The sequence below is a fragment of the Phoca vitulina genome, unplaced genomic scaffold (genome assembly GCF_004348235.1).
Source record: "Phoca vitulina isolate PV1807 unplaced genomic scaffold, GSC_HSeal_1.0 scaffold16, whole genome shotgun sequence".
NCBI classification, from domain to species: domain Eukaryota; kingdom Metazoa; phylum Chordata; class Mammalia; order Carnivora; family Phocidae; genus Phoca; species Phoca vitulina.
The window spans coordinates 10,708,986-10,723,406 of record NW_022589719.1 but is presented as its reverse complement, the minus strand read 5'-3'; the positions used below and the strand labels follow the sequence as shown (position 1 = coordinate 10,723,406).

The following is a 14,421-nucleotide window of genomic DNA, read 5'->3' as shown; positions in this document are numbered from 1 at the left end:
TTTTGCATGATTCAAAGTCAACCAGTGTTCCAAGTGAACACATTTCAGGTCACATTGGGGAAGAAAAGGGAAAATGGTAGATTCCACTGAGAATATTGGGATCAGATCATAAAGGATCTTAATTCAATGTTAGGGATTCTGGATGTTGTTCTGTAGAAAACAAGGAGCCATTGGAAATATTCAAGCAGAGGGCAGGATCTAATTTGATGTTTGTGCTAGGAAGACAACTCAGGAGTCCTTTTTTTTTATCCTTCCTGCTGGATTAGACATTGCTCAGGGCCAGAGGGCATCCTGATCATCCTTGTCATTGCTGTAATATCTACATGTTCAGAGTTAGCTAGATAGAATTGAATTCACTAGTTAATTAACTCATTCAATAGAAACCAGCTCAAAACTGAAAAAAAAAAAAAAGGATATCAAAGAGTTATCAGAGAAAAAGAATTCAAAGGAGGCTTCTTTTTTGATTTTATGCCAATGTAGGACTTTAAAAGATAACTATATTTTCTAAGGTTGAAAAATAAGAGAATAACAATCCAGTTATTTCACCATTATTAACTGGTTTTAATGATTCAGTGAAAATGAGAAAGCTCTCAACTTAAATAAAGTTTGTACACTATTATATTTTTAGAAAAAAATGGTTTTGAACAAAATTTCAGTCCAACAAAAATAGTAGTATAAGAAAGCAATGATTTGATAAGCTGGCTAGTAAAAAGAAGCTTTCAAAGAAAAATGGCTATCCCTTAGCTATGAAACCTTTACAATCCTTTCAGAAAAGCATCTCCAATTATATACAGAGAGGTGATCAGTGCATTGGAAATAGTAATTTAATAACCTGAAATGGAGCACTTTTCAAGAGAGATTCTAGCAGAGGTGATAGATATCTATAGGGCCTTTTATTATAGAATCTTGATGCTCATTGTGGTAAAGAAGACACTAAGAGGATTACAACAGGGGTAGAGAGAGGGAGGCAAAAGCCGATATTCTTGATGCATACGTTTTAAAATTGGCTTGAGATAGAGATATCAGTGCCCAACCCCTGACTGTTCTTTTAAATCTCTTATTGACAAGTAAAACCTTTCCTACAGAGAAAAATTTGGAACATATAATCCCTATTAGTAGTGTGGGAGATAGATATAACCCTGACAATTACAACCTGTTGGCTCTTTTATCCATTTCAAAAAAAGATTTGGAATCTACTACAAAATGACAATTTGGAAAATACATCTTTCAATCTTTAGTAACATCTTTTCTTGTTACTTAAATTGGCAACATTTTTAGATTGCTTCAGTTTAAGGGCAATAAAATTAAATATTTCCATGCACTGGATGAGATTTAAACTTCATGGTAGTTAATATAAAAGAAAAAAACATTTCATGAGAAGAATAGTCTGAGTAATGCCTGGTTATGGGAAAAAAATAGCAGAAAAATGGACTCCAGTGTTTAGCAGGTAATACATTCTGCCAAAATGGAAAGGAAACATTTTGATCCTAGCCTTTTGGTATAATCAGACTTTAGCAGGATATTAGTGACAACTTTTGGTATAGAAACGGTGAGAACAATACCAAATAATGACTTTAGAATTATGGCATACTTGTTTAGAGTTATAAACTTACAACTTGTAAAGTCAGCAGTCGTGGATACTCACAGAATAAATTATTCTATATATCACAAAGGAGGCTGGAAAAAAATGAACAATTTTTTACTGTCCTATTTCTTTGGAGGGCAAGTCATTGAAAAATAATGTTTTCTACAAATAATTTATGCTAGGGAAAATATAAAGTTTTGATTTTAATTTTGAACCAATTACCACTAGAATAGGATACAGAACTTTAAATAAAATCCTGAGTCCCTTCCTTATTTTTAGACCAATAGTTGGAAGCTATTTGAGGACTGCATATTTACGTCTTAGTTGTTTTGCCTTGTTTGGTTGCATAATTATGTACTCACTGGTATTGTCTGCCTTTAGACTTTTCCAGTTCTTGGTCTTTGAGGTGGGTGTATTGATTAGCTATAGATTTAGGGAATGAAAACAATAAGAATGAACATTAGGGACACGAGGAAAGAGATTTTATAATATTTATTATAGTTGCAATTTTATTTTTTTAAAGATTTTCTTAGTCATTAGAGAGAGAGAGAGAGTGAGTGAGAGAGAACGAGCAGGGGAGAGAGTCAGAGGGAGAAGCAGACTACCTGCTGAGCAGGGAGCTGTACATGGGGCTTGACCCGAGGACCTGGAGATCATGACCTGAGCTGAAAGCAGACCATTAACCATCTGAACCACCCAGGTGCACCTTATAGTTGTGATTTTAATTTGTGTATCAAATTTCTTAACTTGACCTTAAATTCACTATCAGAAGTGAAAAATCTTATAAAATTTCTATGTAGTAAATAAAGTAAATGATTTGTTTAGAATAAAGGGTGTGATCTGTGAGCTTCTCCTTTCAAGAAAAATTTCATTGTCTTGTGTTTTATTCCTCAGATCTGTAAGTAAAGACCATAGTTGTTCTCTCATTATTTTGAATTTGCACAGGAATAGCGACGGCTTTCATTAGTGATTTGGAAAAAGAAAATTAAACAAGAAGTGTTAAGAGGCCCAGAGTATGCATGCATCATTTTTTGATCACTGGCAGCTTCTGTATTAATACAGTTTATTCAGACAACCAAAATCATAACTGTCATTTAAAGGGATACATATCTATCTATCTATCTATCTATCTATCTATCTATCTATCTATCTATATCTATCTATCTATCTATCTTCTATCTCCTTTATATATATATATATATATATATATATATATATATATATATATATTCAAAAGAATAAAAGAGGTTTCCTTTTTCCTAATGACCTAATGATATATGTGATGGTATGTATTTAGAGGATAGTCTCAGCATAAATGCTATCATACACATACCTGTGTGTGCATACACGCATGCATGGCAGACCATGCTGCAGGTTGTCAAAGAACTTTTCTTTTATGAATTGTAATTTTCAGTTTTTATCTTACCCACCTTCATAAATGTTTGGTCTAAAGCTAAACTATCTGATTAAACTAAAAAGGGAAAAGAAGGTGAAGTCATGAATTGAAATTTAATGGCCATTGTCAATTTTAAGTGTATCAGAACCCCAGATTTGGCAAGATTTTTTCTTTTAATGACAGGCAATGAAGCTGAGTTAGTGGGCCTGGCTGAGTCTGGTCTATGTAGAGTCACTTGGGAACTGTCCAGCAAAATATCTCTCAAAGAACAGCATGGTGTTAATACTGGGTGCCAACCCAAGACAGACACAAAGGACCCCTTCGCTCTTCACCAATAAGCCAACTGTTAAAAGATTAAACCATGTTGTGGAGATAACAAGAATTTAGGCCCTGGCAGCAGGTGCTGTACAAAGAAGCAGTTGTCAGTGTGGTTCTTCTGTCTGACTAATTCCAGTCAAAACAATCTTCTTCCCTGTTACAGAGGAGAGTTTTGAGTGTGATGGCAACTTGCAGTTAGGAGGTTGAGTAAGAGTGCTACTTTAAATGCTGAGTCCTGTGGCGGGTGGATTAGTAGAATATAGTTTATCATTGTTCAGAAACTGGGGGGGATTCCCCTCCAGAATCCAGCCAGTTCTGGCTAACTGGGGAATACACAAAAAACTGTAAGTCAAATTTGTTTCCGTCGTGCGGTTGCTCTGTTTTTGAAATTTTATTTTCACATACAGGAGTCATAAGATAGTTACTTCTCAAGAGAAGAAACTATCTTCCATTGTAGAATAATTACCGAATATACTAGTGACGCCCTTTTGTTATTGCCTGATCACATTTGTAAATATTGCCTTTTAAATTATCATTTAATTTTTGTATTTTTAAGAATCAGTGGCTACTCAGCAAATATCTAGTATTAGCACAGATTTAGAATATACTTTTTAGTATTAAAAAATAATTTAAATTGTTATGAATCAATGTCATTTATTGGGTTTAAAGTATAAACTGACATATTCCCATAATCCTATGTAAGTAAATATTGATACTTAAAAATTTACTCAGGAAAAGTGATCATATAAGTTAGTGGAATAGTTTATTAAATATGAAGTAGAATTTCTACAGGTGATGTGAATACCTATTATTTTTACAATCACAGCTAAGTGAGAAATGCTAGAAGGTGTACAATATCTTTGGTGTATGTGTGCAGTCTGATAACAAATATGGGAGGCACAGATACTGTGTCTTACCAGTTAGTCCCCCCCTGTCCATTCCCACAACTATCACTAAATTCTCAACTAATATCCCTTTATTCTTAGAAGATTGTGGGGACTCTTAACTGCTCTCCTTTGATGTCCCTATTCTACAATCCATGGTGTCTGCCCACGTGTGTGTGTGTGTGTGTGTGTGTGTGTGTGTGTTATTGCCTCTTCTGTTGCAAGTTTCTCTAGGGCAGGAAAAAAAAATATTTTTTAAGATATTATTTATTTATTTATTTGAGAGGCGGGGAGAAAGCATAGAGGGAGAGGGAGAGGGAGAAGCAGACTCCCCGCTGAGCAGACAACCTGATGTGGGACTCCCTCCCAGGACCCCGGGATCATGACCCGAGCCGAAGGCAGACGCTTAACCGACGGAGCCACCCAAGCATCCCAGGCAGGAAAAATATTTTATAATATCCCATACCACACAGTCTAGGACCTTGCGTATCAGAGCTGATGCTCAACAAATATTAATTGAATTGAATTAAATGGGACTGAGGACTACTACTTCAAAAGAAACCTTTTCAATCAGAAATATAATGTTCTAGGATAACCTGTTTTGGGTAAGTGTGTTGAAGAGGGTGGGTTTTCAGACTGTAAGTTTAAAAATGCATACTTCTTCTCATGGTATAGGTGGATCCCAATATTGTCCTTCATGCCTCTGTTTCCATCAGAAAGCGGAGCTCCTCAAGAGGGGAAGTGAGCAGTGGAAGTCAGACAGCGCCGTCGATCCTGTGGCCTGCGGCCAGTGTGTGGCTGATCACGAAGGTACGCAGCAGTGTCCGCTGTCCCGGAGGACTGCCCATGCTCCCTGCTCATGGTGCGGCGCCAGCTCCTGGTGTCCTCATGCGCACAAGCCTGCAAATGGAGGCATGAGCGAGTGTTGGCTGTCAGGCATGCTCTTCTCTGCTCCGGGTTTGTCTAGTGCAGAGGGCTTCTGTAGATCCCCATGGGAGCATTCAATTCACTTTCACATGTGCCAGTTAGTTAATACTCAGTATTTAAACTCAGCACAGAACTTCCAAACAGTCCACACACTCACCATTTTCATGAAATTTGTCTGAATGTCATTTGCTTCCACTCCTTAGTCTTCATCGCTGAGCCTCATTGAGCCTGGTGGGTGAGCACCATATGACAGTGTCCGGTCTTCGTGAGGACAGTTTTAAGAGAAATCCCTGAGTATAAAATGTGAACAATGACTAACACATTTTATACCCATGTATTGACACTATTTAATTTTTTAACTTTACTACTATACTAGTGGATCTGATTTAAATTGAGAACACGTAATTGCCCTCCCCTTCCCTTTTACTATTGAAATTTGTTTTGTAATTGCCACCAAATTTATTTATGTCTGGAAAGAGATGGTGTAGCTTGTATCTATCCTTCTTTTGTCTTTCTTTGCCCCCTCACTATAGATTATTTTTGCCTCTTCTTAGCACTTCTGTGGGTGCAGAGTCACTCAGGCAAGTTTGCTGCTACTTTGTTGGGGTGGGGGTGTTGCAACTATTTTCTCAAATGAAATTTGGGATTGTCCTTAACTGTTATTTTTTGATTCTCTGAGAGCTAAAAACAAACATATAGAGTAATTAAGATACAAAGGCACCAAGAAATATTCATTTCATATATTAAGGCAGAATGAGTTTAGATATTTCTTCAATCTACTTCCAACTTGGAGACTCTATGAACTACAAACGCTTTTTAAGTCATATTTTGTTTCAGACTTAATAACAATATTCGCCATTTTGTTAAACATCTGCTATATGTTAGGCATCTTCTACATATTTATTATCTCATTTAATCTTATACATTATACAGCTGAAAAAAACTGAGGCTGGTACGTAGCAGAGGAAAGATTCTTGGTCTATCTGACTTCGAAACTTACACCTTTTCACTGTAATATAAAATGTTGCTCTCTATTTGGCCAATGTCTGAGCATAATCGAAATGTTTAGTGTTAGCATTGCCACTGAATGCTTGTGTAACCTCAGGTAAGTCACACTCCGTATCTGGGCTTTAGTCTTGTTGGACCAGTTGATATGGAAAGTTCTTTTCTAAATCTCATATTCTGTAGTTCTATGGTATCTGTTTCTAGAATTTCATGATAGGAAAAAACCTGTACTTGTCTAAGATTTCCTCAAAAATAACTGAAATGCTGGGGCGCCTGGGTGGCTCAGTCGTTGAGCGTCTGCCTTCGGCTCAGGTCATGGTCCCGGGGTCCTGGGATCGAGCCCCGCATCGGGCTCCCTGCTCAGCGGGGAGTCTGCTTCTCCCTCTGCCACTCCCCCTGCTTGTGTTCCCTCTCTAGCTCTCTCTCTCTCTGTCAAATAAATAAATAAAATCTTTAAAAAAAAAAATAACTGAAATGCTTACTGAAAAGAAGATGGGTTTTGGAGTTAGATGCATGGGAATTAGAATGCCTTGTGTGACCTTGAGAAATTTACTTAGCTGCACTAAACCAGTGTTTCCTCCTCTCTAAAATGAAGTTAGTCATACCTATCTTGCACAGTTGCTGTGGTGACTAATAAGAAAGCATGTGTGAAGTTCAAGCGTAGTATCTGGTATACAGAAAGTCCTTAATAAATGTTCTTTTATCCTCGCCCCAAGCAATTTTCTTCCTATATAGACAAGCATGTTCAAATGAGGATTCCATCCAGTACTTATTAGAACCAAAATTTAAAAAAAAATACTTTTCCTAAGTTATCGTATATTTCTTTAGCACACAGCGAAAGCATGAGGAATAAAAGTTACATGCTAAAAAGAAGACAATTTTTTAAAATTTTATTTTATTATGTTATGTTAGTCATCAGACATTGCATCATTAGTTTTTGATGTAGTGTTCCATGATTCATTGTTTGTATATAACACCCAGTGCTCCATTCAATACATGCCCTCCTTAATACACATCACTGGGCTAACCCATCCCCCCCCACAAAACTCTCAGTTTGTTTCTCAGAGTCCATAGTCTCTCATGGTTCGTCTCCCCCTCCAATTTTCCCCCCTTCATTTTTCCCTTTCTACTATCTTCTTCTTCTTCTTCTTCTTTTTTTAACATATAATGTATTATTTGTTTCAGAGGTACAGGTCTGTCATTCAACAGTCTTACACAATTTGCAGTGCTCACCATAGCACATACCCTCCCCAATGTCCATCATCCAGCCACCCCATCCCTCCTACCCCCCACCACTCCAACAACCCTCAGTTTGTTTCCTGAGATTAAGAATTCCTCATATCAGTGAGATCATATGATACTTGTCTTTCTCTGATTGACTTATTTCGCTTAGCATAATATCCTCTAGTTCCATCCACGTTGCAAATGGCAAGATTTCGTTTTTTGATGGCTGCATAATATTCCATTGTATATATATACACCGCATCTTCTTTATCCGTTCATCTGTTGATGGACATCTTGGCTCTTTCCATAGTATGGCTATTGTGGACATTGCTGCTATAAACATTGGGGTACACGTACCCCTTCGGATCCCTACATTTGTATCTTTGGGGTAAATACCTAGTAGTGCAATTGCTGGATCATATGGTAGCTCTATTTTCAACTTTTTGAGGAACCTCCATACTGTTTTCCAGAGTGGCTTCACCAGCTTGCATTCCCACCAACAGTGTAGGAGGGTTCCCCTTTTCTCTGCATCCTCGCCAACCTCTGTCATTTCCTGACTTGTTAATTTATTCATTCTGGCTGGTGTGAGGTAGTATCTCACTGAGGTTTTGATTTGGATTTCCCTGATGCCGAGCGATGTTGAGCACTTTTTCATGTGTCTGTTGGCCATTTGGATGTCTTCTTTAGAAAAATGTCTGTTCATGTCTTCTGCCCATTTCTTGATTGGATCATTTGTTCTTTGGGTGTTGAGTTTGACAAGTTCTTTATAGATTTTGGATACTAGCCCTTTATCTGATATGTCATTTGCAAATATCTTCTCCCATTAAAAAGAAGACAATTTTGAAAATCTTTTTAGATTGAATGCTCTCTCCCTTTTTTCAAAATAAATATTTTTACCTGTTAGGATAGGCAATTTTGCATGCCATAAATCTTGAGTGTGTGTAAATAAACTCTTCAGTGGTTGTCACTTATTTAAAATATGTTGTTGATTCCCTAAGTAAGAAAATTGTTAATTGGCCATTTACACAATATTCTCAATCAATTTCCTTATCAGAGTATCCTAACATTTAAAACAAAAGCAGTTCACAGACCACCTTAAAATGTTTAACCCATGGTATTTAGACCCAGAGTAAAACTTTAAATTGGTATGAAGGTTAAGGATTTGTTTCAATTGTTTCAGTCCACTGCACTTTTTTTTTCCTGTGCATACATATTTCAAGTAAGCTCTGTAGTTATAACTATAACAAGTGACACATGATGGACCCCAAATCACTGCACTGTGAAATATGCACAGAAAAAAAGGACAAATGAAGATATCAAGGTCTGTTTTATTTTGCGCTGAACTGTAAAATGCCACCCTTGTCGGACAGAAGATCACTGATTCTGAGCAGGGCTCGCTGACTGCTAAGTTGTGGGTAGTGTTTCACTTTCAGCAACTGTTAATATCTGGGGTTATCCAGGCATAATGACCTCACTATTTGTGACACATTGTTGAATTTTCTGGTTCTTTTAACTTATTTAGACCTTTCTCCCCCCTCTCTATTCATTGGAAGACTGGAATGATCCTGAGCCGGGCGATAACACAGGGCTGCCTAGCTATTGGTCATCCAATCAGAGTCAAGGCTGCTGAGGGAACATCACTAGAAGGATATAAATTAATCCTACAGAAAAGGTAATGCTTATGAGCTATTTAGCTCAAAATAATAAATGTTAATTTCAAGATTTCTGAGCAGTCAGCTTAGATGGAATATTCATTAGGTGTTTAAATTTGTGTTCATAATATCAATATTAATTTTCTAATCTCAAATAAGCTTGAAAATGTAGGTCAGTTTGGTAGTATTTCTTAGGTATTTTTAAAAGTGAAATGTTGGCATTCAACATGTACCTATGTTGTAGACAAGCTGCTGCTTTACTCTATAATTATTGGAACTCATTTCTTTATATGCATTTTGATTGTTAATTTAATTATTTAATATTCTGTGTGTATTCTTAACCTTTTCTAAATCTTCTGAATATGAAATGCTGAACTGGGAAAGAAAAACTAAGGAGACAAAAAATTGCTGAAGTGTAGGGCATCAAAAGTCTCCTTCCTATTTGTTTTTGCCTACTTGGTAACTAATCTAGAAAGCAGACTAGTGTTTGCCTGGAGATAGGAGGATGGGGGGGATAGGAGAGCAAGATTACAAAGAGACACAAGGAAACTTTTTTGGGGAGAGATGGATATGGGTATGTTCACTATCTTGATTGTTGTGATGTTTTAACAGGTATATACATGTTTCAAAACTTGTCAAATTTTACACTTTAAATATGTGCCTGTCAGTTGTGCAATATTTTACAGTATTGTATGTCAGTTGTTTCTCCAAAAAGCTGTTTTTAAAAAGTACAAAAAGACAAACTAGGGGAACAAACAAAAAAATCACAACGGGTAAGGAATGACTGAGTGCTTACTTTGGAGGGAAGTGGTGGGGGAAGGGCACTCTCAGTGGAAGAGCTAACCAGTAGTCTAGATGGTCAAAATGGCAAGTGTCTGGAAAGGTTAGACATAGCTTGATGAACACACTCTTCATGCCCAGGGCTGTCCCTGGACTTACTGGATCCTGAAATTAGTGCTGATCTGGCCTTAGCCCACTGAGGTTTGCTTCCTACTCTGGCCAGGATTGTCATGGAACCGAGTGGGACTGAAACCAATAACTTGATGTCCTTGCTGCCTAGAGAGAACAGAGCTTGGGCTAGAAAAGAGATGATAATTTAAAAAAAAAAAAACTGTAGTAAGTTTAACTTGAAAATATCTCCATTTACAAGAAAGATTTTGTTTAAATTCAGGAAAGATGGGAAGAAGAGAGAGGGAGAGGAGAGAGGTACGATGGGTGGGTGAGGGGGAAAGGGAGGATCCTTATGCAAATTAAGATTATTTGCCTTTATATTAATGCAACTTGATTTTTATCTGAGAAATAAAATCTATTGCAAGGTGGAAGCAAATAGTAGAAAATTTGGAAAACTAGGAGTTCTCACTAACTGTGAAGCTACATTTTGTTTTTTAGAAAGCAGTAGGGACCAAGATTTTTAGAGTTTACCTCATCTCTGGTACTTTTCAAGTATATTTATCTTTTCTAAGAGTTTCTTAAGTGCCTGTTTGTCTTATTTTTTTAATAAGTGCAACCATATTTTATTATAAATAACATAAATATCCTCATGCAACTTCTAGAGACAAAATTTTTTCCTTTTCTCCTAAGTAGTATAATATAATCTTAACAAAAGCTATGAATCAAGACATAGTCTTTTAAATACAAAAAATAATAGAACTAGCACTTAAAGTAGCAACCTGACAACTTACAGAGAATATTGTAAACATATCATGCCTCATTAGTTTGGTTATGTCTCATTTGGTGTCACTCATCTTATTCTTATTCAATAGAGCAAGTGCTTGTACATATTTGTGTATTTAATATTTTTTTCTGTGATGTGCATCTGGCTATGAGTGGATGAAAGGCAAACCAATGATGTCATTACCAAGTGATCTGAAAATCATAGAAAATTCTAAAAATCATAAACCTTACGATGAAAGATGCTTCTTTCTAAAAGATATTTTGGGCATCTTAAAGACAAACCAGTTGCATCAAAGTCCTTTAACAAGGCTACCAATTAATCTTGATTTTGCTTCATTTTTAAAGAATGTGGATATGTAGGATTTGGCTTTTAGTGTTAAATTCACAATCAGGGCAGCACACACACATCCCCATTCATCCACACACAGAGATTAGATTATGGAGACTACAAACTTGGGGCCCATGGATTTTGTTTGGCCTGCACATTATTATAATATTTTTAATTGGTTGTGAGCCTATAGATATAGGGAGATTTTACACAAAAAATACATATTTCTATCTTTTCTTGCAAAAAATCAGAAGAATGGGCGGTACTGGACTCTCACCATCTCATTTTACCAGTGAGGCAGGAACAGATTCAGATAAACATATATCCTCCAGTTTGCTATATTCTCCACTGTTCCCAATAATAGCCCTCTCTAGCTCTAGACTTCTTCATTCATTTCTATTACCTGTCTGATAATCTTTACTGTCTTCCTTATTTCAGTGTTAATCTTTCAGTTATGGTGTTTTGCATCTCCTTTTTTTTCTCCCCACTTAGGTCTTGCTGGAAATAGTGATAACCGGCCAACATTAATCTAGAGTAGGTTAAACAAACACTGCTCTAAGGACACCACTAACTACAACCAGCAAGTGTAGCTGTGTAGTGCTAGGTGCAGAGACGAAAAGACAGATAGACAGGATAACAGACAGCCCATCACCAGGTATTCGGAGAGATTGAAAATCATCTCTTTGGTCAAGTCTTGAAGTTTAGGAGGCTAAGAGTTAGAATAAAGCGGAATGACAGACTGCACCATTGTAGAAAGGACCGTTTGCCATGCATTGGAAGTTTAAGTAATATTCAAACATATAGATAACACTATTAGAAATATCAACATCAAATAGAAAATTGTCTATGTGTAACTTCACAGTTGGAATGATGGATCAAATTTCTTATCTCTACTCCTACTGTGTTAAGAATCATGGAGGGGAAATCCCTTTCCTCTGTTCTCTATGGATCCTACTTTTGGTCCGTGCAGCATTGGAAGATGCCAGAGCTATCTGAAGCTGTCTGGGAAAATAGATTTGTAACTGTGAAGCAGGATGACAGTGGTCCTCCTTATAGTCAACTGGGAAATAATGAGCTTTAACCTATGAAATTTCCCCTAACTGAACTGTGGTTATGGGCTGCCTTCTTGCCTCTACTCTCTGATAAATGGCATATTTCAAAGAAAAATGTATGTGTCTGTGTGTGTGTGTATGTGTGTGTGTGTGTATACATACATTTTATAGATTCCCAATAGAAATAGTAAAATACATATGCATACTCAATGAGCAAACTTCCCAGGGCAGATAGTTCTCTCCTCACATGTAAAAGGAGAGTATGTGACTAGTCTTGGGAAGTCCTATGCTTTCAGAGAAGGAAGGATTCTAAAGAGCATCTATTCTAAACCCTTCTTTACAAGTAGAAGTAGTAACAGTGGTGATGGTGGTGGTTGTGGTAATGATAATATCATTATCTTTATAAAAAATTCCAAGTCCACTAGAGACTAAATGTTCTAGAAAGATCATATATCTGATCTAGTTAATGTCAGATCCAGGACCAGAATTTAGTCCAGCACATGTCATGATATTTAACTTTGTTTCTTGGATGGAATACTGCTTCTTCATTTTCCTCTCCTTCTCTCATTATTGATATTGTTATTGCTATTTTTAAATTTTGTTTTTGTTTATCTATAAAAAATCTTTTTAGCTTGCTACTTGTTTACCAAAAAGAGGAACTTTTGTGGTATTTTCTAATTCAGTCCCATATGAGCATCATTACATATTGGATCTAAGTTTGATTTCTTTACATATAAAATGTCTTGAAAAATAAACAGATGCACTTGTGTTTGTAGGAATTTTATTTTTTAAAGAAGTTATTATATATTAGAATTATATCTTCTCATCCTGCTTAGTGTAGATGCCACATGAGAGACTTGTTTTTTATAACTTTGGTAATAAAATTTAAAGGCAACATTTATAGATATATACTTAGAGAGACTCCTGATAGGGAAATTACTAGCAAGCTCACAAGGCTTAAATATGATTTGAAACTACATGTTTGCAAAATTTCCTAGGCAATTCTTGAACAGAATTTGAGCTGTGATAAAATTTGAGAAATGCTAGGAAATTTATATTTCTTTCAGAAGTATTTATTTTCTTAACCAAAATATAGTTTATGTTCTTTAGCTACCCACTAAGAAGATCCCCTAAACCACTGTATGTTAAATTCAAAACATTTTTCATAATGGCCTTATTAATTTTTACGGTGATAACATTTTGACATTTTATTCACATATCTATTTATGCAAAGATATCTTTAATCTCCTATCATATGCTGGGCCCTGGAATCAGCTCTTAGGACACATGTGGTCTCTGCCCTCACACTGTTGACAATCTGGTGAACATCTCTCCTGTTTTATTATCATTTGGGGAAAAGATGCAACAAATTCAGAAAATCAAAACTGAAATTGATGTAGTTTATGTTTTTATAATTACATTCATCCTCAAGTCAACACTATAATTCAATTAAAAGACAAAATTCTGGATTTTACAGCTTTTGACAGTTAGCATCAGTATATTAATTACCAATTGCAGATGTCTTACACTTTGAAAAATTATCATTTCCACTTTATTTATCTTGAAGAAATATGCTCACAATAATTTATGCAACAGGAGGAATTGCCTATAAGCAGTAATGTTGTACTGAGTTATAGCTGTTCTGCATTAAAATGATCTAAGTTTTATCAAAACCCAGCACATTTCCATCAAAGCATTACAGCAGTCACTCTATTATTATTTTTAAAAAGAGTGTAGTTATAAGCTTGGGATTGACAACCTTAAAGACCAGCAATAATGTTGTTTTTATTATTTCTTCATTTAGTTGTTGAAACATGAGTTTTTTTAGTACCTCAGGAGAATTTGTATAGTATGAGAATACTTAGTGATTATATGAACACAATTGTATAAAAAAATGTATGTTCATACCAAAGTGTTTTAAGTCACTAAGATTATGCCTCAAATTCTAATCAGTGAGCCTAAACTGTTGATTCCATTTTTAATCTTCAAGTAACACAAAGTAATTTGTGTTGTACTTTTCCAATCTAATTGAGAAGATGTCAAGCTGAAATTCAGATGCTCTGGGTTCTAGTATCTATTTAATATTATCTAGCTCTGTGATTTTTGACCAGCTCACTTCATCTCTCTGTATCTTACTTTATTCATCTCAGTTCCCTTCAAATTCTCAGTCTATGTGTCGTTGTTTTGGATAATGAGTATCATTATTAAAATACATTTTAGTTCAGGACCCTAAGTCAAAAAAATTTTTAAAGCTTCTCTTTTCTTTTATTAATTACAACATAAAAAGGTCTCCAGAAGGACTAATTCCCCTAATACCTCCCCCATCCTACCCAATGCTGAAATAGAACAACAATTATATTTGTCTAAAGCCTGATA

The 14,421-nt window shown here is 35.8% G+C and overlaps 1 protein-coding gene across 1 annotated transcript in view; it reads left to right on the top strand.

Annotated features, from left to right (window-relative positions):
* The window catches only part of DCDC1 (doublecortin domain containing 1), a 465,966-nt gene that overhangs the window by 255,635 nt on the left and 195,910 nt on the right, over window positions 1-14,421 (top strand). The window contains exons 16-17 of the mRNA XM_032415097.1: window positions 4,859-4,993; window positions 8,893-9,011. Of these exons, the coding sequence (XP_032270988.1) occupies window positions 4,859-4,993; window positions 8,893-9,011 (254 nt within the window). The remainder of the gene's footprint in view (window positions 1-4,858; window positions 4,994-8,892; window positions 9,012-14,421) is intronic.